Source organism: Apium graveolens, chromosome 7, assembly GCF_009905375.1.
Source record: "Apium graveolens cultivar Ventura chromosome 7, ASM990537v1, whole genome shotgun sequence".
NCBI lineage: Eukaryota > Viridiplantae > Streptophyta > Magnoliopsida > Apiales > Apiaceae > Apium > Apium graveolens.
The window spans coordinates 7,932,293-7,955,058 of record NC_133653.1 but is presented as its reverse complement, the minus strand read 5'-3'; the positions used below and the strand labels follow the sequence as shown (position 1 = coordinate 7,955,058).

Below are 22,766 nucleotides of genomic sequence, written 5' to 3'. Positions count from 1 at the left end.
TAATACAAGACTAACAATATCCAACAACTTATTCCTAAATGCTCAATATCAATATCCAACAGCTTTATCTAAATATGGGACCATTCTAATTTATCAATTCTAATTTATTTGCAAAAGTACTAAAAAAGGACCATTCTAATTTATCAATAATATGGGACTCAACAACTATATTACTACAAAATTAATAAAAACAGCAGGCAAGGCATAAGAACTTTAATCAGTGGTACATTTGCTTTCAAGAAAGGATGATAGTGCAAACAGTAGCACATTCTGGTTAATATCCTAACAGCAAGCCTCATCCTTCCCTCACAAAACAACAAAAAAATCAGAGAACAAGATAGAGAACAAAACAGTAGCACATAGTAACATAATTGAGCATACACTTTCACTGCTCAGAAGTCTGTATGCCATGCATCGTCCCAATCAGAATTTAAATCAGACATCTTAGAACCACCATCCTCGGAAGTTTTTCCTGTTCCACATTGACCTATAAAAAATTGAAGAATGAAAGTCATTCTAAATTCAAACAACACATGTACAACATAATATAATCAAACAACAGAAAATTTAAAGTACCATCCTTGAAGTCCGGGAGCCAATTTTTAACACACATCAAAGTTTCGACCGAGTCATCATTTAGAGATGAACGAGTGTCCGTGATAATTCTACGAAACTTACTAAAAGAACTCTCAGATGCGACATAAGAAGTTGGTATAGCCAAGATATCTTGAGCCATCCGTGCAAGTATAGGAAACTTAGGACCATTAAGTTTCCACCAACGAAGAATGTCGAATTCCACTTCTTTTTCCATTGGAAATAGACCTTCGTTTAAATATTCCTCCAGCTCACTTCTTTTTGAATTTTCCCTTAAATTACTACTTGCAATGAAGTCCTGAAAACCTCCCAACCATTCTCTACCAACTGCACTTGTATTACCAAAACTTTCATGACCAGATTTTTGTGCAGGCCCCAAATCAGCACCATATTTCTCAGAATATTCATTAAAAACCTGCACTAAAAACTCACGTATCTCATCTATATAATAGTCAGCATGAAGCTCATACATACCCTTGTAAGCATAAGAGACAATCGCCATTTTGTATCTAGGATCAAGAACAACAGCGATAGTTAACAACTTATTGCATTCTTCCCAATATTTATCAAATTTTAGTTGCATTTTATCCCCCATTGCTCTAATCCAATCATCATTGGATTCAACCCACATTTTTATACTTTTACAAATCTGAATTACATCGATAAAATACAGATTTGCTGTTGTATATTGCACACCTGAATGTCTTTTTGTTATATCTGAATTTTTTTTCAAACAATCACACACTTTTTTTTATATTTTCCCACTATATTTCTGAAGGCAAACACTTATATTCAGTGTCTAATTCTTTTAGGCAATTAATAGCAGGCCGGAGTTCAAGTGACGCCACAATCATTTCATAAGTTGAGTTCCAACGAGTGTCTACATCTAAAGGGATTCGTCTCCTAGTATTGAGCTTAGTTTGAGACAAGGCAAGGGTAAATTTCTCATCCCTTTGCGCAGAAGATGCAATATACCTTGCTGTTTTTTGAATCTTTTCAATTAAATGGTCTAACATCTCCAACCCACTCTTAACAATCAAATTAAGAATATGTGGCACACAACGCATATGAAACATGTCACCATTGTGAACAAGTGTTTTTTTTCCCATTTAACCAACTTTTAATACCTAGAAGCATTCCCGAATTATTAGAAGCGTTATCAACAACAATTGAAGCCAACTTGTTATCAATATTCCACTCTAAGATCCTTTCTTTTAACCACGCACTTAAATTGACACCACAATGAGGGTAAGGCACAACACGAAATGATATAAGTCATTTGTGTTTCGTGTTGTGCAATACCCAATCATTATCAATATAGTGACAAGTGACACAAAAATAAGATCTTGCCTTATATTTCGGTTTCCACCCATCAGTGGTGAGACTAACCCTAGAAGTTAAATTTTCTATTTCCTTATAAATTCGCTCTTTCTCAGTCGCATACACACCTAACAAGTCAGTTTTTACAGTATTTCGGGACCGATATTTACAAGCAGGCATTACATAAGATATCCAATGACGAGAGTACTCATATTTTGCCATTAGAAAAGGCAAATCATGTTTAGCAATCATTTTAGCAAACAAATCTCTCTCAACAGCATGATCAAATTTATGAACTCCCAATTTCGGTATAGATTCCTCAACACTGACTTTTTTCCCCAAAAGCATTTACGACACAGGAATGTTAGATATGAATACAACACAGAGGGGGGGGGTGAATGTGTTTTTGCTTAAATGTTTACTTTTTGATCGACTTTGGGTTTAGCAGTTGGTTGTTATCAATGATTTTGTAGAATAGATGTTAAACATAAATAACAATGCAAATATGTAGAACAAAGATCTTCAAAACTCACTTAATTTTATATTAAAAATCAAGCAGTTTTTTGCTACAAAATCTCTAAGTTCTTGGTTTAGAACTTAGCTTCTTTCTTGAGAGAGAGAATACAAGAAATTTTATCTCAATTGTTACTCCTAACTAAAGAACCAGTGTTAACTTTATAACTCAGTTAACTGCTGGTTTACACAGTGGATAATAAACATGCTATTAGCTTTTCTAAACTGTCACTTGTCATTTCTATTTATAGAAAAGCAAATCTTCCATTTCTGGCTTAGCATATCTTTAGCATCCCGTGTTTACTTTAATCTTCCTCTGTCAATTAACCTTTACCATTAATCTTGCACATCTCTCAAGCTGCTTTTTGTAGACTTGTCAATTCAGCTGTGTGAATTGTTTATTGATTTGCAACCTTGGATATTTAACTGTTCTGCAATTCTGTACTTAGAGAAATTTCTTCACTTCGAGATCTCCAATTAAGCCATAGAGAACTCGACATCTCGATAGGCATGTTGGCTTGTCAATATCTCTGAAACTTCATTGTTGACTTGACTTATCGACAACTCTGAGTTCTCTAGTGAATTTTGGTTTATCGATAACTCAGAGTTCTCTAATGGACTTTGGCTTATCGATAACTCAGAGTTCTCTAATGGACTTTGGCTTATCTAATGAATGTATACTTGTCGATATCTCTGAGTTCTCGAATGGGCATCTGACTTATCGATATCTCCAATAGCATTTCCTGAGTTCTCGATAGACAATTCTTGAGTTCTCGATAGGTCTTTCTGAGTTCTCGAATGACTTCTCTATAACACTAATTCTGTGACTTGTAGAGATCTTGACTTAGAATGTTTTTCACCAAACAGAATTATTCAACTCCAAGCTTCTTCATAATTCTTCTGAGGCATGACCTTCTTGATCTTCTTCCAGATAGAATTCTTAGGCTTGACACTATTTAGGAAAAAATGCTCCAGTCTGCTCCATTTACATTTTATAGACATTAAGTGTTACGAGTATAAATTACAGATTAAGGTTACAATACAACTAATCTTAGGGTTGTCAATATGACTTAGTCTTGTTATGATACAGGCATGTCTTGCACAACAATCTCCCCCAATTTGTGAGAAGATTGCTTATCACAAATTCATGCCTGTTAACAAGACTAACCCCAAGTTAAAGAATGAAAATAAAACAATACAAAAGCTAATACAACACTTGCACATTGAACATTTGACAGTTTACCATAATTAAGTAAAGACTGAGCTTTCTGATCCTTTCTCAATTATGTTCTTAATCTGTACAAGTATTTCCAATTCTTCTAGGATGGGGGTGTCAGTTAGAGCCTCTATTAGTTTCAGCAAATCTGGCTTAGGATAACTAGCTAACATCCCTATCCTGTATCTTGACAAAGAGCCAGCTTTTACATTCAAAAATCTTCCATCCTTTGATATTCTGCTCTTGCCTGCTGCCTTTAACTCTTCTGATCTTCTAATATACTCATCAATGTCATGCTCATACTTTCTCCTATTTTCAGCTAGCAAAGCTCTATGCTCATCTCTCATCTCCTCTCTGTTAACCACAAACACTGCCAATACTGTTCTCCATGCCTTAGTGGATGAATCTTTACCATTCATCAAGCTTATCACCCTTTTCAGTTCAACAATTGAGAGAGAATCCATTAGTCTATTTCCAAGCTGTTCAAAGGACCCACCACTGTAGTAGATTCTAACTTCTTTGATGTTAACAACCTAAACTCTGATCATTCTTTTAGCTAGCTGTTGGAAGTAGTCTTCATCTGAATCAACAACATTTAGAGGTTGGAAATCATCTTGATCATATCTGTTCCAGATGGCCTTTTCACTAAATCCATGATCATTGAGAAATTCAGCTATCAGTTGTCTTCTTCTTTATCTTCTTTATCTTCTGAATCTTCTCTTGACCTTGGCTTTTTTTGGACCTATTCCAACTGTTTTGAAGTGTGTTTTATGGGGTGGCTTGAATGAAGGTACAGTTTTGAGTCTTTTCAGAGAAGTATGGCTGTGCGTGATTTGAGTTTTGATGAGAGAGTTTGCAGTGAGCTTGTAGAAATATTTAGACTTAGAGGTTTGAGGTTGAGCAGTTTTTGATGAGGTTGAATGTGAAGGTTTAGCAATTGGTATTTGGATATTTAGGGTTTGGAGGGGTTGTGAGGTATCATTCTTTTGTCTTTGTCTCCTCCCACCCCTCCTTTGAGTCTCAGATCCACTTTTCTTCTCCTTCTCTTTCTCACTATCACTTTTTCCACCAATTGCCTTGCTAGATTAACTTGAGTTTGAGCCAGAAGGGTTTTGACCATCTTTCTTCTGCTCATCATTACCCAAGTCATCTGTGTTGATTTGAGTTTTAGGCAAATTTGCTCCAGGGTTATCAATGTATCTCCTCAGAATCTTGATCATAGCTTCATCTTCACTAGTCTTCAATTTCTTGCTTTTCAGCTCAGACTCAAGCACCATTATCAGTCTTCTGTTGGCCATGACACAGTTTTTAGGTACTTGGAAATGTTTCAGTTGCTTGGTTGTAGAGCAGATATAGTGCACCCCTTTGCTTGGATGTAGATAGGCTTCTGGGAATGCAGCTTCTTGAGCCTTCTTCAACTCTGCTAGTAGCATTTTCTCTTTATTGGTGATTATCCTGACCTTGTTAATCAAAATATCCACCTCAGATGCTCTTCTGGAAATTAGATAATTGAAATTGACTTGCATACATCTGTCTACACCAGAATCATTAAGATTGATCACTATCATTTTCTCCAAAAAATGGTCCTTGACTGGGATCTGCAACACCCTGATGTAATTGATAGTCTTTTCCAAGGTCTTTTTGTAAGTGAAAAAGTTGTTGTTGAGAGAGTTCCTTTAAATTGTCAAACTCTTGTGTCATTCCTGGACCTTGGGCAGCCATAAGGAGCCTCTCTTGTTCTAGACCTTGTACTTGACTTTTGAGTTTTGATTGTGCTAGCCTTGCATCTATCTCCCCCTTAGTCTTGGTGACAGGCATGAGTAGGGGAGTAGGAATCTCAGGTCTTACATCTTCAGACAATGCTGGCAGTGGTATGTTGAGTTTTCCATAATGGCTCCCAAAGCAACTGTATTCTGCATTTATAAATGCTTATGGGACTCCACTAGGGTCTGAATATCATGCTGTTGACTCTCAACCAATGTGGTTAGAGCTCTGACTTGTGAAGATAAATCTGAGCTGGAAGCTTGAAGTGAAGAAATTTGATCTTGAAGTTCTTTTATTTGAGGAGTAGAGGTTTTGGTTGAGAAGGACCCAAAGTGTTCATCAACAGCTTTTCTGACACCCTCCATGAGAAGAAATGAAGGCTCATACCTAGCAGTATACATTTGATTTAGCTTGACCCTGGTATCATTTGAATTTGTGATATGAGCTTGAACTTGATCAAACAGGGCCTTGAAAGAACTCTTCATATTTGACACTTCCTTCTCTATGGAGGCCAGATTCATCCTTGACATTTGCTCAGTGAAAGACTGGAATTGATATTTGATGTCCTTTTGAGAAGGCACAATGTCATCCATCTTTTCCTTGATCAGCTTCCTGATTTTATCTTCATGTCCAGTCAATTTTACTTCAAGGGCCTTTCCAAAGAGATGGAAAGCCTTAAGTTGAGCTTTGTGCACATCCATGATGGCATCATAGACTTCAGGAGGAGTGAGAGATTTAGCATTTCTTCCCATGATAGTTATGTACTCCCTCCTGAATCTAGCCAAAACTTCATCCATTTCTGCCACATGGTCATCAGACAACCAGGCATCTACATTGCCATCCTCTTCAGCCTCATCTACTATCTTCTCCTTCTGTTGTTCAACCTCTTCATTGAAGCATAGCAGTATAGCTTGATAGTCCTGGTTCTTCATGTCTGAAGTGAGCAATTGCTGAGAGAGATTGGCCAAGCCTGAGATTTGATCTACCAACATGTCATCAACTGTAGAAGGTCGAGCTTCTATATCTTGTAGCCATTGAGCCATGACATGTGGCTGGCTGGATTGAGATGTGGATGGCTGTTAAAAAATATCCAGATTACCACCTGTGACTGAAGTCACAGTTTGACTCACAGATAAATCTGTGGTTTTGACAGTTTGTTGTTCACCACATGTAGTGGGAACCTCCATTGAAATTGGAGAAGATTTGACTGGGTTACTGTCATGTACACCAGCCTCAAACCTTTGTGCACCTTGCAGAGCACTGTCACATAAATGTGATGAACTTGCCTCTCCCATAACATGGTCATTGGCAATTGTACTCCTAGCTTCAACTACCAAGGCAATTTCAGCTAGGGTTTTGAGGGGAGTTGTTCCTTCTAGAGGAACCTCCAATTGAGTTGGAGAGCATTTAGATAGCTCTCCCTCAAGAGTACTACCCTCAAACCTATTCATCTGTGAAGATGATTGTGCACATGAAGGTGTAAGAGTGACCATGGGGTCTTCAGTAAAAACTGATGAAACCCCCATGTTTTTGATGGTGTCATCAAGGTCTACCTCAGCTAGTAGCCTCTCACCATCTAGATGTTGGTTCTGGGTGGTGATCACAGTTTCATGAACCATGTTACTTGAGTGTTGGTGCACTTGAGAATCAGATTCAAGTGCTCTATATGATGAAGAAATTTGAGAGATTAGAGAAGTTTGCTCAGTTGTGAGTGTTGGCAGCTCCCTCTAAATGGATGAGGGAGCTTCAAATGATGTGCCCTCAATGTGTGTGCCATCCTTATTTCTTCTACCATACACTCTAGGTGCAGGTTGTGCTGACTCAGTACAGGATGCATTGGGGTGAATGCTCTTTTCAATAGATACACCCTGTTGAGAGGATGCATCTAGTAACTGTTTACTCCCCATTTGTTCAACTGTGCCCTTTTGGGAGGACACATAGGTGTTTTGAGTGGTCAACTCAGGTATCTTACTCTTCTTTGGTCTCTTGACCAAGGGTGACTCTGGTTCAGTTTGAACTGTTTCACTCTCATTTACAACAGCAAGGATTGGTTCCTTTCTCTTCTTTTTACTCACTTCAGTCTTTTGAGAGACTAAAGTGGTTGGTTTGCTAACATCTAGTGGTTTAGAAGAAGAGGCTGCAGCTTTGGAAGGTCCCTGTTGGTGTGCCTGTGTTTGTACTTCCACAGGCTCAGGAACCATAGCTGAACTAGCAAATTTAGGAGCCCTCATGTCTGGCATAGGGTAAGGATAAGTCCTGAATCTCTCCAACATAAATGAAGTGATTCTAAGACTTACATTCACCTTATTCTTTGTAGTAAGTGAGCCAATTATTATTTTGGACACTTGCTTACAATTGCCAATTCTACTATTATCAATACCAGCTAACAAATGTATGTCATTTACTTTATAAGCTAAAGTAGACATAATAAACCTTGGCAAAAAGATTTCTTTACCTCTATTCTTCAAAGGCATAGTAAGCCTGGTTGCCAGCTCCTCCAGAATCAGAGCCCCAACATTCAGATGCCTGTTGTGAGCTATTGAAAACACCAGCTTCTGCACCACACTTGAGATGTTTTCAAAGCCAGTTTTTCTGCAGGTGAAAGCCCTCACTACAGAATCAAACACAAAGGACTATTCCTTCCTAAGGTTTGTCCTGTTCAGGCTTGCCAAGTTGATTGAGCCACTGTAGTTGATGAAGTCCATGAATTCACTCAGCTCATCTGCAGTTGGCATCTCTCCATAGTTCTCAGTTGGCAATCCCAGGGCTGTATTCACATCAGCAGCTGAAAACTCAATTTCTTGGCCTCCAATTGTGCAGGTGACCACCATAGAAGTGACATTCTCTAGAACAACTGTCCTAGTTATAGCTGATGTCCAAAATTCATGAAGAACGTCTAAATACAGCACATGACTTGCAGTTAAAGCACCTGCAATATAGGATTCAGAAAGAAACTTCACAAACCCCTTGAAACTATCAGGGGCTTGGTTAGCATCAAGAAAAGAAATAAAGTTGGTTCCCTTCTCTGGAATGATAGATCTAACAATGTTTTGTGCCATTTTAGTGTTTAAAAGTAGTGGGTAAGAAAAAGTTTTGAGAAAGGAGCAAAAACGAGAGAGAAATCGCCTTTTGTCTGAAAGCTAGGTCACTTGAGATCTCGAAGAAGTGTAAGTACAGTGTATGTATCAAGAAGTCTGGGTATTTATAAAAAAAAAGTAAAATACTTATCGAGAAGTCAAATAAACGTTTGATGTTAAACTTATCGAGAAGTAATTTTGAATTGGAAAATGGTACATTCGTTAAGTCATTTTATTAATTCTTTTCGAGAACTAAGAAATGATTTATCGAGAACTCTGATAAATGCCCAGTTTGTCCGAAAATGGACTAAAAAAATGATTCTAATTTATTTGAATTGAATCAAATTGAAATCAGAATAAATTTTCCAAAAGTATTTGTCTAAAATAATTCATTGAATTAACTTATTTTAGTTCCGAGTTATTGATAAGTCTCAAAATATCCTTGTCGAGAACTCTGTGAATTAACACTATTAGAGAACTCTACATGGTCTTATCGATAAGTCATGATAGAGCTTATCGAGAAGTCATTCGAGAAGTTTGTAAATAGACTTATCAAGGACTCACTCGAGAACTCTAAAATGACTTATCGATAAGTCATTTTGACTTATCGAGAACTTAGTTCTCTATACCTTTGAGTACTGTTATTCTGTCTTATGTTAATTTTACATATTTTAGATGTAAATTAAAAACTAACCAGTTTACTTAGAATTTGAAATATTCTAAGTTAATTTTTGAGTTTAAGAAAAAATAAATATACAGAGATTCTGAAATATTTATAATTCATATTTCAGTTAATTTCCAATTAAATCAAACTAGGTTGATTTATTAGAAATTAATCTGCTGCAACACATTAGCTGAGTTCTTGCCTTAGGATGAAGAGTTGAGCATTCCAATTTCACTCACAAGTCTAGTGAAGGTTGCTTCATCCAAAGGTTTAGTAAAAATGTCAGCTAATTGTTTCTCTGTTGGAACAAAAATGAGCTCAATGGTACCATATGCAGCATGTTCCCTGATAAAATGGTACCTAACATCAATGTACTTTATTCTAGAATGACTAACTGGATTAGCTACTATAAATATGGCACTATTATTGTCATACATAATAGGAATTTTGTGTAACACTAGACCATAGTCCATTAGCTGATTTCTAATCCAAAGCACCTGAGCACAACAACTTCCAGCAGCTATATATTCAGCCTTAGCTGTGGAAGTTGACACAGATTGTTATTTCTTACTATACCAGGATACAAGTCTTTGACCAAGAAATTGACAGCTTCCACTAGTACTTTTCCTATCAACCCTGCATCCAGCAAAATCTGCATCTGTGTATTCAACAACTTCAAAACCAGTTCCCTTAGGATATCATAATCCCAAGTTTGGAGTTCCCTTTAAGTATCTGAAAATCCTTTTCATAGCCATCAAATGTGATTCCTTTGGATTGGCTTGAAATCTAGCACATAAACAAGTAGCAAATATGATGTCTGGTCTACTAGCAGTCAAATAAAGCAATGATCCAATCATCCCTCTGTAGCTTGAAATATCCACACTCTTGCCTTTCTTGTCCTCATCCAACTTGGTTACAGTAGACATTGGTGTAGATGCAGGTGAGCTATCCACCATACCAAATTTCTTCAATAAGTCATTCACATATTTGGTTTGGCTGATGAAAATACCATCACTTCTTTGACTAACTTGAAGGTCAAGGAAGTAACTCAATTCTCCCATCATGCTCATTTCATACTCACTCCGCATTAGCCTAGAGAATCTTTGACAAAGCTTTTCATTTGTAGATCCAAAGATGATATCATCCACATAGATTTGAACTAGGATCATATCTTCACCATGTTTCTTGTAGAAGAGAGTCTTATCAATAGTACCTCTGGTAAAACCATGTTTGAGTAGAAATTCTGACAGTGTGTCATACCAGGATCTAGGTGCCTGTTTCAATCTATATAGAGCCTTGAGTAATTTGTAAACAAAGTTAGGAAATTATGGATCTTCAAAGCCAGGTGGATGTTGCACATAAACTTCTTCTTCTAGTTCATCATTAAGAAAAGCAATCTTGACATCCATTTGATACACCTTGAAATTTGAGTGTGCAGCAAATGCCAGAAAAATTCTTATTGCTTCTAGTATTGCAACAGGAGCAAAAGTCTCATCATAGTCAATTTCCTCTTCTTGTGAGTAGCCTTTAGCAACCAGCCTTGCTTTGTTTCTAGTAACAATTCCATTTTCATCCATTTTGTTCCTGTACACCCACTTAGTTCCAATTATGCTTCTGTTCTTTGGTGCAGGGACTAATTTCCAAACTTTGTTTCTCTCAAACTGATTCAGCTCCTCCTGCATAGCACATATCCAATCAGGATCCAATAGGGCTTCTTCAGTTTTCTTGGGCTCTACTTGAGATAGAAAACATGCATGTAGGCATTCATTAGCAGTTGCACTTCTAGTTCTCACACCAGCTGAGGGATCACCAATAATAGCTTCTACTGTATGACTCCTATCCCACTTTCTAGTGTGTGTCTGTTGACTAGTGCCTTCACCATTTTCTTCAGTATTACCATAACTGTCATTTCCATTCTCTCCTTCCCCCCCTGAGTTTGTGCCACCAAATTCAGGTGTCTAAAGAGAGCTTTCATTCCCATGATTTTGTTCAGAGGTCTCTTCATTTGTCATTTGTTGTGCCACGCCTTCATCGTCCTCATCAGAATCACTATCAATGGTTAGATTCTCAAATGCAAGGGCTTCAGCATCATTTACATCAAGACATTCCAAGCTTGGACACTTGTCATCATCAAAAGTCACATCTGTGCTTTCCATAATTTTCTTTTGATCAATCACATAAACTTTGTAGGCTGTTCTTTCCAATGAATATCCCATAAAAATTGCTTCAAAAACTTTAGAGTCAAATTTTCCCACATATTCAGAATTGTCTTTTAGAATATAACACTTGCTTCCAAACACATATAGATGCTTCACTGTAGGCTTTCTGTTAGACATGATTGAGTAAGGTGATTTTCCATGAGCTTTGTTGATGAGATATCTGTTTTGAGTGTAGCATGCAGTATTAACAGCCTCTTCCCAAAAACTAGTTGGCAACTGAGCATCTTGTAGCACGGTTCTAGCAGCTTCAACCAATGTTCTATTTTTCCTCTCAACTACTCCATTCTGTTGAGGTGTTCTAGCTGCTGAAAATTCTTGAACAATGCCTTTGCTTTTGCAGAATTCACTTAATGTTGAGTTTCTGAATTATGTTCCATTATCACTCCTCAATCTTTTCATACTAACTTTTCCTTCAGCTTGCTTCTCAATTTTCTTGATGTGCTCAATTATAATGTTTGGAGTTTCATCTTTAGAGTACATGAACTCAACCCAAGTGTATCTTAAAAAATCATCAACCATGACAAGGGCATATTTGTTCCTTGAAATGGACAAGACATTTACTGGCCCAAACAAGTCCATGTGAATAAGTTGCAGAGGTGCACTTATAGAATTCACAGATTTTGACTTGTGACTTGATCTTTTCATTTTTCCTTTCTGACAAGCTTTACAAACTTCCAGTTGAGCAAATTCCAGATTAGGCATGTCTCTCACAAGCTCCTTCTTGACTAAGGTGTTGATTGCTTTGAAATTCAAGTGAGATAGCTTCTTATGCCACAATTTGCTTTACTCTTCTGATGCCTTGGTGTAGAAACAACATACTCCATCCTTATTTGTTGAGTCTAAGTCTGCAATAAACAAGCTTCCCTTTCTTACTCCTTTAAGAGCAATTTCACCAGTCTTTTTGCTAATAAAAGCATAATCTTCTTTGTAGAAAACAACTTGAAAACCTCTGTCTGCAAATTGACTAACACTTAGAAGATTTACATTTCTATTCTTCTTTTTCTTTTTGACCTCTTCAGCTTTAATCTCCTTGACAGACTCCTTAGTTTCTTGATTGGCTTTTAGTATTTCAACAGAGATGGAAGACTGAGTTGTCTCATCATTTTTCTTTTCCTTGTCCTCATCAGCTATCTCCTATTTGATGATCAACTCTTCTTCACTGAAGTTCACCTCACATGCCTTGAACAAAGGTGATTCAACTTTCTTCAAAATAATTGGAACATTCTCAGTTTCAGTTGATTTTCCTTTGTCACTGACAGACTTCTTTTTGTTGTTCAAACCCTCATAACCAAGATCAATGGCAATGTTTGCACATGGCTTGTTCTTTTCATGATATTGGCCAATCAACTCAGAAGCATTTTTGAAGGATTTCAGCTTCACTTCATTCTTCTCCAGCCTTTCTCTCAATACTGCTTCAATTTCACTTGCACACTTTAATTTGTTCTTTAAGTATGCATTTTCTTGCTTAGCAGCATCAAGCTCAACTAGCAACAATTCAGTCTCTTATTTTTCACTCTCAAATTTTTCATTGATCTTTTTCAATCTGCTAACTTCCTCATTTGCAGCAACCATGCTTGTATGAATGTGGAACATTTCTGTGCTCATCTTTTCAACAGTTTCCTTATATTGACTCACATTTAAATCAATTGTGGTAAGAGTTGGTACCTGTGATTTAGATGATGAAGAATCTCCTTGCTCCAAGGCCATGAGTGCATAGTTTCCAACTTCTTCATCTTCATCATTATCTGAATCATCCCAGCTTTTGCCCTCAGCAATATAAGCTTTCCCTTGTTGCTTCTTTAGAAGAGCATCATACTTTGCTTCCAATTCAAGATAGGCTTTGTCTTTCTTTTCCTTCTTGGGTTTCCTACATTCTGTAGCAAAATGGCCCAACTCATTACAGTTAAAGCACCTTATGTTTGATCTGTCAACATATCCAGTTTTGTAGCCAGTTTTGCTATCAGGAATGTACTTCCCTTTTCCTTTCCAGCTGCTGTCTTTGTTGAAGGATTGTCCTTTGCTCTTGAAAAATCTTGGGTTCTTCACTCTAATGTTAGAGAATTTTCTAGCCAAGCCATTAATTTGTCTAGCTCATCAAGCTCATCAAGAGTGTAGAACTCATCTTCTTCATCCAATTCCAGTATGACTTGCTCTTTAGTGTCATTGACTCTTTTCTCACTTGTAGAAATTTCTGGAGTTTGGGATCTTTGCTCATCATTAGAGGTCTGGTCATCATTCACAATCAGTGCACTTGAGCCATCCATTACATATCCTTGACCAGCCCTTAATGATTTCTTTTGAATCATTTCAAGTTTATAAGTTTTCAGAACCCCATAGAGCACTTCCAGTGTGATTCTACTCAAATCCCTTCCTTCTCTGATTGTAGAGATCTTCTACTCCAAATGATCAGGGAGAGTGAGCAAGAACTTCAAATTCACTTCTTCAACATCATAAAATTTATCATGAAGCTGCAAGTCATTTATCAGCTTATTAAACCTTTCAAACACATCAGTAATACCTTCCTTTGGTTTAGCCATAAAACCCTCATACTGAGAAATCAATATCCTTCTTTGATTTGACCTAACCTCCTCAGTTCCTTCACAGAGTATCTCAATCTTTTCCCAGATCTGTTTAGCAGTGTCACAATTGACAATGTTATTATACATTACATTGTCAAGTGACTCAATTAGTATCAGTTGCAAAGCACTGTCTAGGGAAACTTTCTCTCTTTCTATATCAGTATACTCAGAGGCATCATTGGGAGCAAAATGAGCTGGAATAACCATGTCTCCATCTGTGGTTTCCTCAACTCTAACCATAGGAGTGAAGGGCCCATTCTTGAGGATCTGAATGTAAAGGTGATTGGCCATTCTTATAAACAACAACATTTTCTTTTTCCATAAAGTATAGTTGGCCTTATCAAAGGGAGGAATCTTGATACTACTGATTTTCTGTGTATTCATTTTTCCAAGATCTAATCTATTTACTTTCAAATTTTGCTCTGATACCACTTGTTAGATATGAATACAACACAGAGGGGGGTGAATGTGTTTTGGCTTAAATGTTTACTTTTTGATCGACTTTGGGTTTAGCAGTTGGTTGTTATCAATGATTTTGTAGAATAGATGTTAAACATAAATAACAATGCAAATATGTAGAACAAAGATCTTCAAAACTCACTTAATTTTATATTAAAAATTAAGCAGTGTTTTGCTACAAAATCTCTAAGTTCTTGGTTTAGAACTTAGCTTCTTTCTTGAGAGAGAGAATACAAGAAATTTTATCTCAATTGTTACTCCTAACTAGAGAACCAGTGTTAACTTTATAACTCAGTTAACTGCTGGTTTACACAGTGGATAATAAACATGCTATTAGCTTTTCTAAACTGTCACTTGTCATTTCTATTTATAGAAAAGCAAATCTTCCATTTCTGGCTTAGCATATCTTTAGCATCCCGTGTTTACTTTAATCTTCCTCTGTCAGTTAACCTTTACCATTAATCTTGCACATCTCTCAAGCTGCTTTTTGTAGACTTGTCAATTCAGCTTTGTGAATTGTTTGTTGATTTGCAACCTTGGATATTTAACTATTCTGCAATTCTGTACTTAGAGAAATTTCTTCACTTCGAGATCTCCAATTAAGCTGTAGAGAACTCGACATCTCGATAGGCATGTTGGCTTGTCGATATCTCCGAAACTTCATTATTGACTTGACTTATCAACAACTCTGAGTTCTCTAGTGAATTTTGGTTTATCGATAACTCAGAGTTCTCTAATGGACTTTGGCTTATCGATAACTCAGAGTTTTCTGATGGACTTTGGCTTATCTAATGAATGTATACTTATCGATATCTCTGAGTTCTCGAATGGGCATCTGACTTATCGATATCTCCAATAGCATTTCCTGAGTTCTCGATAGACAATTCTTGAGTTCTCGATAAGTCTTTCTGAGTTCTCGAATGACTTCTCTATAACACTAATTCTGTGACTTGTAGAGATCTTGACTTAGAATATTTTTCACCAAACAGAATTATTCAACTCCAAGCTTCTTCATAATTCTTCTGAGGCATGACCTTCTTGATCTTCTTCCAGATAGAATTCTTAGGCTTCACACTGTTTAGGGAAAAATGCTCCAGTCTGCTCCATTTACATTTTATAGACATTAAGTGTTACAAGTATAAATTACAGATTAAGGTTACAATACAACTAATCTTAGGGTTGTCAATATGACTTAGTATTGTTATGATACAGGCATGTCTTGCACAACAAGGAACTTTTATTAATTTCATCCTACACGTCTTTGTATGACTTTTTAAATGAGTCGTTCCCTGGTCACTTGCCCCATTAAAATTAGCGTGACAATCCTTACAAATGGCATCAACTTTCTTCGTACCTTTTATTTCGCTTTCAATACGATCAAAATGATTCCAAACTTCAGATTTTAAGGGCTTTTTTCTTTTGGACTGTAGATGCTCCTTCTGTTGAGTATCTTGAGTAATTTTAACAGTCTGATCATCTTCTTGCAAGAGCAATACAGAATCCAGATCGGCGCTCTTAGAAATATTTTCTGCACACTTTGTTGATATCATTTCAACCGAACTTGATGATGCACATGGAGTTGAACTTGAAGCATTACCTGCAATTTCATAGAAGTGTACAAGTAATTTCTGTAATTTGTAGAAGTGTACAAGTAATTTCTGCAATTTGATCATAAGAAAAGCTATTCGAAACAGAACAGGAAAGACAAATATACCTTGTTCCATTGAAACTTGACAGAAGCTCGAATCGTTTCTGAATTAAAGTGTTAGATCTGTAAATAATAATCAAAGCCTCGTGTTAATTTAGAATCTTCAAATATTCGTATATCGTATCCTAAAATGATAACTATATAATTATATACCATATTCATCTTAACTTGTAGAATAAAAGAATTGAATTAGGGTTGTGAATCGAACCTTTTTTTAGATAGCAGGAATAATTGCATCGAATATCAACTGAAGTCTGAAGATCGAAGTGGAAGAATAGGCGGCGGGGAGAGGGAGGGTCAATATAATTAGGGTACATTGGTGAACAGGACTAATTGAGATTTGATGGTTCCCTTTAGTTTATCGAATAGTCAATAGCTAAATAGTCATATCATATATGATATAAAGTATACTTATATTTAATATTTTTAAAAAATAAAATATGGCTATAGTATATAATTAATTAATTAATTTCGGATACGGATATTTTCGAATACAGATAATATCCGATTAACTTCGAATACGGATAATATCCAATTTTTTTCGAATACGAATGCGGATATTTCAGACGAATATCGGATTTTTCGAATTTTTTGACAGCCCTACAAGTGGGTATTCAGAAACAAGATGGATGAAAATGGCATAGTGATCAGGAACAAAGCTAGACTGGTTGCTAAGGGCTATTGTCAACAAGAAGCAATAGATTTTGATGAAACCTTTGCTCCTGTTGCAAGACTTGAAGCCATCAGAATCTTCTTAGCCTATGCAGCTCATGCCAATTTCAAGGTCTATCAAATGGATGTCAAAAGTGCTTTTCTGAATGGAGATTTGGAGGAGGAAGTATATTTTAGTCAGCCTCCTGGTTTTGAAGACCCAAATTTTCCAGATTATGTCTACTATCTTTTGAAGGCACTTTATGGACTGAAGCAAGCACCTAGAGCCTGGTATGACACTTTATCAAAGTTTCTTTTGGAAAATCACTTCACAAGAGGTACTGTTGATAAAACTTTATTCTTTAGAAATGTTAATGGCTCTAGTATACTTGTTCAAATTTATGTAGATATTATATTTGGCTCTACAGATGAAAAACTTTGCTAAAAGTTTGCCAAATTGATGCAAAGTAAGTATGAAATGAGCATGATGGGAGAACTAACTTACTTTCTTGGTTTACAAGTTAAGCAAGTTAGTGATGGAATATTCATTAGTCAAACTAAATATATTCATGATCTTTTAAAGAAGTTTGATCTAATGGATTGCACATCTGCAAAAACTCCCGTGACCACTGTAACTAAGCTTGAATTAAACACTACTGAAAAGTCTGTGGATATTTCAAGCTATAGGGGCATGGTTGGCTCACTTCTGTACTTAGCAGCTAGTAGGCCAGATATAATGTTTGCCACTTGTCTTTGTGCTAGATTTCAGGCTGATCCTAGAGAATCTCACTTAGTAGCTATTAAGAGATTTTCAGATATCTCAAGGGAACACCAAAACTTGGCATTTGGTACCCTAGAGATTCTGGTTTTGATCTAACTGGTTATTCAGATACAGATTATACAGGTTGTAAAATTGACAGAAAAAGTACAACATGAACCTGTCAATTTCTAGGGAACAAGCTTGTGTTCTGGTTCAGTAAAAAGCAAAATTCAGTTTCTACTTCTATAGCTGAAGCTGAATATATTTCTGTTGGTAGTTGTTGTGCACAGATTTTGTGGATGAAAAACCAATTGTTGGACTATGGTCTACAAGTGGATATAATTCTCATTTTCCGTGATAACTTAAGTGCAATTGCTATTACTGAAAATCCAGTGCAGCATTCAGGAACAAAGCACATAGACATCAAGTACCACTTCATAAGGGAACATGTGATGAATGGTACTGTGGAACTTCATTTTATTCCAAGTGAAAAGCAGCTTACAGATATCTTTACCTAGCCACTTGATGAATCCACCTTTTCAAGGTTGGTAAGTGAGTTAGGTATGCTCAATTATTCTTGAATCATTTCAGATGTTTTTGCAAGTTGTTGTGCAACCAGAAACTTAATTGATTTTTCTAGTTTTGGATGAAATTTTGGATAAGTCAAAATTTACATCCCGATGGATGCTCATTATCCATCGAGTTTGATCATGCGTCGGAATACTATTTGTTAAAAAAATCAATTATTTTTCTGGAGAATTTCATAACCCGACGGATAACTGATTTATCCTCATCCGTCGAATTGTCTCAATCTTAGCCGTTAAAACTCTGAACATTATCCATCGAGTATACTTACAGTTTGTAAGCATGACATGACGGATAAGTGACAGAATTTTTACAGTTTATTTATTTTTAAACGGCTATTTTGGGCTATTTTGATTGATCACTTTATTTCACTTTATTATTTTTGACAGTTTATCTCTGAGATAACATAAAAGCAGAATTCATTTTTATTCTACTCTTTTATCATTCTCAATTCGATTGCTCTAACTTCCTTTCTTCTCCAAAGCAAATATTATCTCTGCAAATTACTCAGTCTCTAACAATGGCACCATTCGTCAAAATCATGTCTCAAACTGGATAATCTATGAAAAGAACAACTTCACAGCTCTTGTAAACAAGGAGATTCAACGGTCTGGAGAGTTTCACAAAATGATGGATTTTGTGAAAAGCTGTAAACTAAACTATGCGATGTTGGAATCTCCCACAATCTACTATGAGGTTGTAGAGGAGATATGGACAACTGCAGTATACAACTCTACTGACAAGACCATCACTTTCACTCTCAAAGGTAAGCAGTTTTGCATTAATAGTGACATTATCAAAGCATGCTTTAGAATTCCTGATAATACTGCTACTATTCCACACATAGACACAGATATAGTTAACATGTTAAATTCCATGGGCTATGCACTTTCCACTTCTAAGTTAAGCGAAATTAGGAGGTTAGGTCTTAGAACGGAATGGAGCTTTTTGTGTGATGTGGTAACTAGGGTATTTTCTGGTAAGATTAGTAACTTTCCTTCTGTTAACATTTCCATGCTTAACATGCTTTACATGCTAGTTACTGATAAATACTTTAATTTCAGTGACTTGGTCTTGTTTGAGTTAGGTTATAAGTTAGGTGAACTGAATAAGAGAGGTAAAAGTGTCTATTATGCTAGATTTTTTATGATGCTTGCTAACCACCTCATTGAGAACATTGAAATTGAGAACCCAATCAACAAGCTGAATTGTTGGGTTCAAGAAAGGAGGATCATTGCAGATCTCAACAGGACAAATCACCACAAAGAGGTGCCTCTCCATTATTTTCCAATCATGAAGGAACCTCAGATAAGTGAGGTAAGCACCACTGTCTCCACTCTTCCAACCTCACACATTTCTTTGCCTTCAAGTATAGCAATGGCATCTGTGTCAATGACCCAACAGATGCCTACCCAAGCTACCAAACCAACAATTTCAAAATCTAAAACTAAGAAAGCCCCCTCTGGTTTCTTTTAAAAGAAATCAGTTGTAAAATCTGCAAAATACAAAGAGGGGAGTGTGAAGGTGAGTGAGCAAGTTGAGGGACAGGGTGAAAATCAAAGAAACCCTAAGGATAAGGCTGGTGAGATCAGTGTACCCAAGCCTAGCCACACCACAGTTTCCCAACAAACTGTGGTTGTTAATAAGGAAATAAGCTCAATTCTAGTTTCATCCTCCCAAAAGGGTGTCATTATTGAAACAAGCTCCCAACCAGGAGCACAGATCAAGAGGGCTAGGGACACAAGTTCACCACAAACTTATGCTAAAAAGAAAAGATCAACAAACCTTGGGGATGCATAGGGAACACACACAGTGCAAACTGGTGCTAAAGACCCAGTCACTACACCTTCTCAAAGTCAGATTAATGTGACTCCAATAAATGTGGAGTCGTAGCCAAAATCTTTAACAATTAAAGCACCTGAAACACCAAACTCACCCACACACTCACTGAATGTTGACATGATCAATACATCACTTCCAAATTCTCCATCTTTAACTCTTGTGGAGAAGCCAAAAATCCAAGCAAGTGAGCATCATCTTTTAGATGATTTGTTTGCTCACTTGCCATTTCTTTCTGAATCTATTGAGACATCTGTGCCAAAATTTTCATCAATCTGCACAGAGTCTACAACAGTCTCCACACCAAACTCATTCATGTCTTCTATCCCGATGGATATTCATCATCCGTCGAGTAGTGATTGTATCCCGATGGATAAGCCTAACAGTAGTCATCCGTCGGATAGAGATACTACTATCCCGATGGATATTCATCATCCGTCGGGTGTCTCTGCACAACTTCAAGTTTCTTCAATTCTCACAAGTGCAAAAGACTTAGTGGTAGTGCAATCACTCTTAGGACTGAGGGAAGGGAGTGAACTGAGTGAGAGGCTGGGTTGCTCCCTGGCAAAATGAGAAAATATGAGTGAACAAATGCAGTCCATTTCTTCAGGACTGGAAAAAGTGAGTGAGAGGAGTCCCACCTTAGATGGTGAAGGTGAGGGTGTGAGGGTGGGAAGCCAAGGGGAGCCCTTGATGCAAAAACAGAGAGATCATGAGAGAAATGCAGGTACCGGAGAGATAAGGATGGACACTATTGCAAGTGAGTCAATGAATGTCAATGATGCAGAAAGGAAAAGACTATTTCAGCAAGAATATCAAGCTGTTATAGATTCTATTTCTCTAGATGCTGAGACATTTACTCACCCTATTACAGCTTATCAAACATTAGCTGTACAGGGCAATGAGGAGGCTGAAAGAATTTTTAATTTGGTGCATACTACTCAATCTCTACAAAGAGCAAAGGATGTAATCACTGCTATGCCTTCAACTACTGGCAGTGATTTTGAACTGGCTGAAGACTCATTTGGGGATGCTGGTGGGGATGATGAGGAAGACAGCATGAGCATAGGGGGAGATGCAGATGTTCCTGCCTGGATGCAAACAAAAGAATGTTCCTACTTACATCTTCAATCAACACTATTCAAGCTGATTCATGACACCCAAACAGCCATTCAGACATCTACAAATGCCAGCACCAAAAGGCTACTAACAAAACATCTTGAAGCACTCCAGCTGCATAAGATTCAAGCTCTTCAACACAGTCAAAGTGTGGATGCAATCAAGCAGGAAGTCTCTGAAGTAAAACAGGATTTCATAGCAAGGTTGGATGCTAGACTTCCTGGAACCACCATGATGGAGATAGCTCAAAAGCTAAGGAGGGAGACTGATCTCAATAGAAAAGTTGAGGCCATAGACTCTAGATTATCTGATGTGGAGAAGTCAATGGCCAAGATGCTTGCTAATCAAGAAACTCAGACTGCTTTGTTCCAACAGTTGGTGGCTGCTCAGCTCCCTTCCACTCTCCCACTTGATGCTAACAAAAGGGGGAGAAAGGCTCATCCAGTGAGGGGGAGAAACAGCTCAACATTCAAGTTAGTAAAGTAATTGTGCCTACAATTGCTTTCACAAAGCCACCAGCCATGGACAGCATTGACATCATAAATATGGCAGCAGCAAAACTAGAAATAAATGATAAACTGCTAAAGATTGATGTAGCAGTAGCTGAAAATGTCAGAAATTTAACAGAAATTTGGACCAATTCAGAAACCAGACAAAGTCTTTAATCATCACTCTCAAGTCAAGCACATCTCTGTGAATGAAATAAGTTTGAATTATCTGGAAAAGGGTCAAACATCTTGCATCAAATCTCCAAAAGTAAAGTTGGTCATGAAGCCTAAAAGAAACTACTCAAAGTTTTCAGACAAAAATCCTATGGATATTGTGTATGAAACACCTAGGCCAGATGAGAAGAAGCTGTTGGCCAGGTCAATTGCATTTTTCAAGGATTCAGCTGATTCAACACTTATAAGAAGAATTGCCAAGATTTACAGAAATGGTAAATAAATCTGTGTGGTGGCTGGACACCCTATATTTGTGGAAGCTAAGAAGGAAGAGAAGGAAAGAATCAGGCAAGAAAAGAAGCAAGCTGCTCTGGATGCTAAGAAGCTCAAACAAAAGAAGAAGCAAGCTGCTATCTTGGCCAAACTTCAAGTTGTAAAGACCACAATTCAGATTTGTGCACAATCATCTGTAATTACTGAACCTCAAGATCAAAAAGTGCAAGATGAACCACAACAGAAAAAAAGATTCAGATACAAGCTACCCTCCAAGAGAAAATTGGACTTTAGTGATGAGGAAATGGAAGACTACATTCCCAAAAAGCCTACAACTTCAACTCAGACATCAAAACCCTCAGTGGTATTTGAAGAATCCAAGGTGGTGGATCCAACTAGGAACATTCATGGTGAACCCATAATTCCTAAGGATGAGCCAGTAGACTGGGATAGTTTGCCAAGTCCTGAACTAAACTTTCCAATCTTCAATAAGCCAAAGAAAATAAAGACTAGAGCAATCAAGAAAGTGAAGCCTGTGTCTCTAAGATCCAAGACCCTAAACAAATCTCAACCCACAGTCAACAAGGGAGATCTTATGTATATTTGTGATATCAAGGAGTTTTCAGACTTTAATCTCTACTTGGATGAACTGGAAGAAGTAAGAGGGATTGATGCTTACAGACATCTTCCCGAAAGACTGGTATTTAAATACAAGGGAGGGAAAGAGATTGAAAGAGATATGTCCTAAGTCCAATCATGTATGA

General features: G+C 37.0%; 1 protein-coding gene across 1 annotated transcript; it reads right to left on the bottom strand.

Annotated features, from left to right (window-relative positions):
* Positions 1–392: 392 nt before the first annotated feature.
* Positions 393–1,225, bottom strand: LOC141673197 (zinc finger BED domain-containing protein RICESLEEPER 2-like). Its single transcript, XM_074479930.1, has 2 exons — positions 577–1,225; positions 393–487 (listed from the first exon to the last, which is right to left on the bottom strand). Exons 1-2 carry the CDS (start codon positions 1,223–1,225, stop codon positions 393–395), a joined length of 744 nt encoding a protein of 247 aa, XP_074336031.1.
* Positions 1,226–22,766: the final 21,541 nt, after the last annotated feature.

Bases quoted from the DNA above. Each gene is read 5' to 3' on its own strand.
- LOC141673197 (XM_074479930.1), bottom strand. From the start codon at position 1,225: ATGTGGGTTGAATCCAATGATGATTGGATTAGAGCAATGGGGGATAAA. The intron at 488-576 runs GTACTTTAAATT...AATTTTTTATAG, and splicing joins GCTCCCGGACTTCAAGGATG to GTCAATGTGGAACAGGAAAA.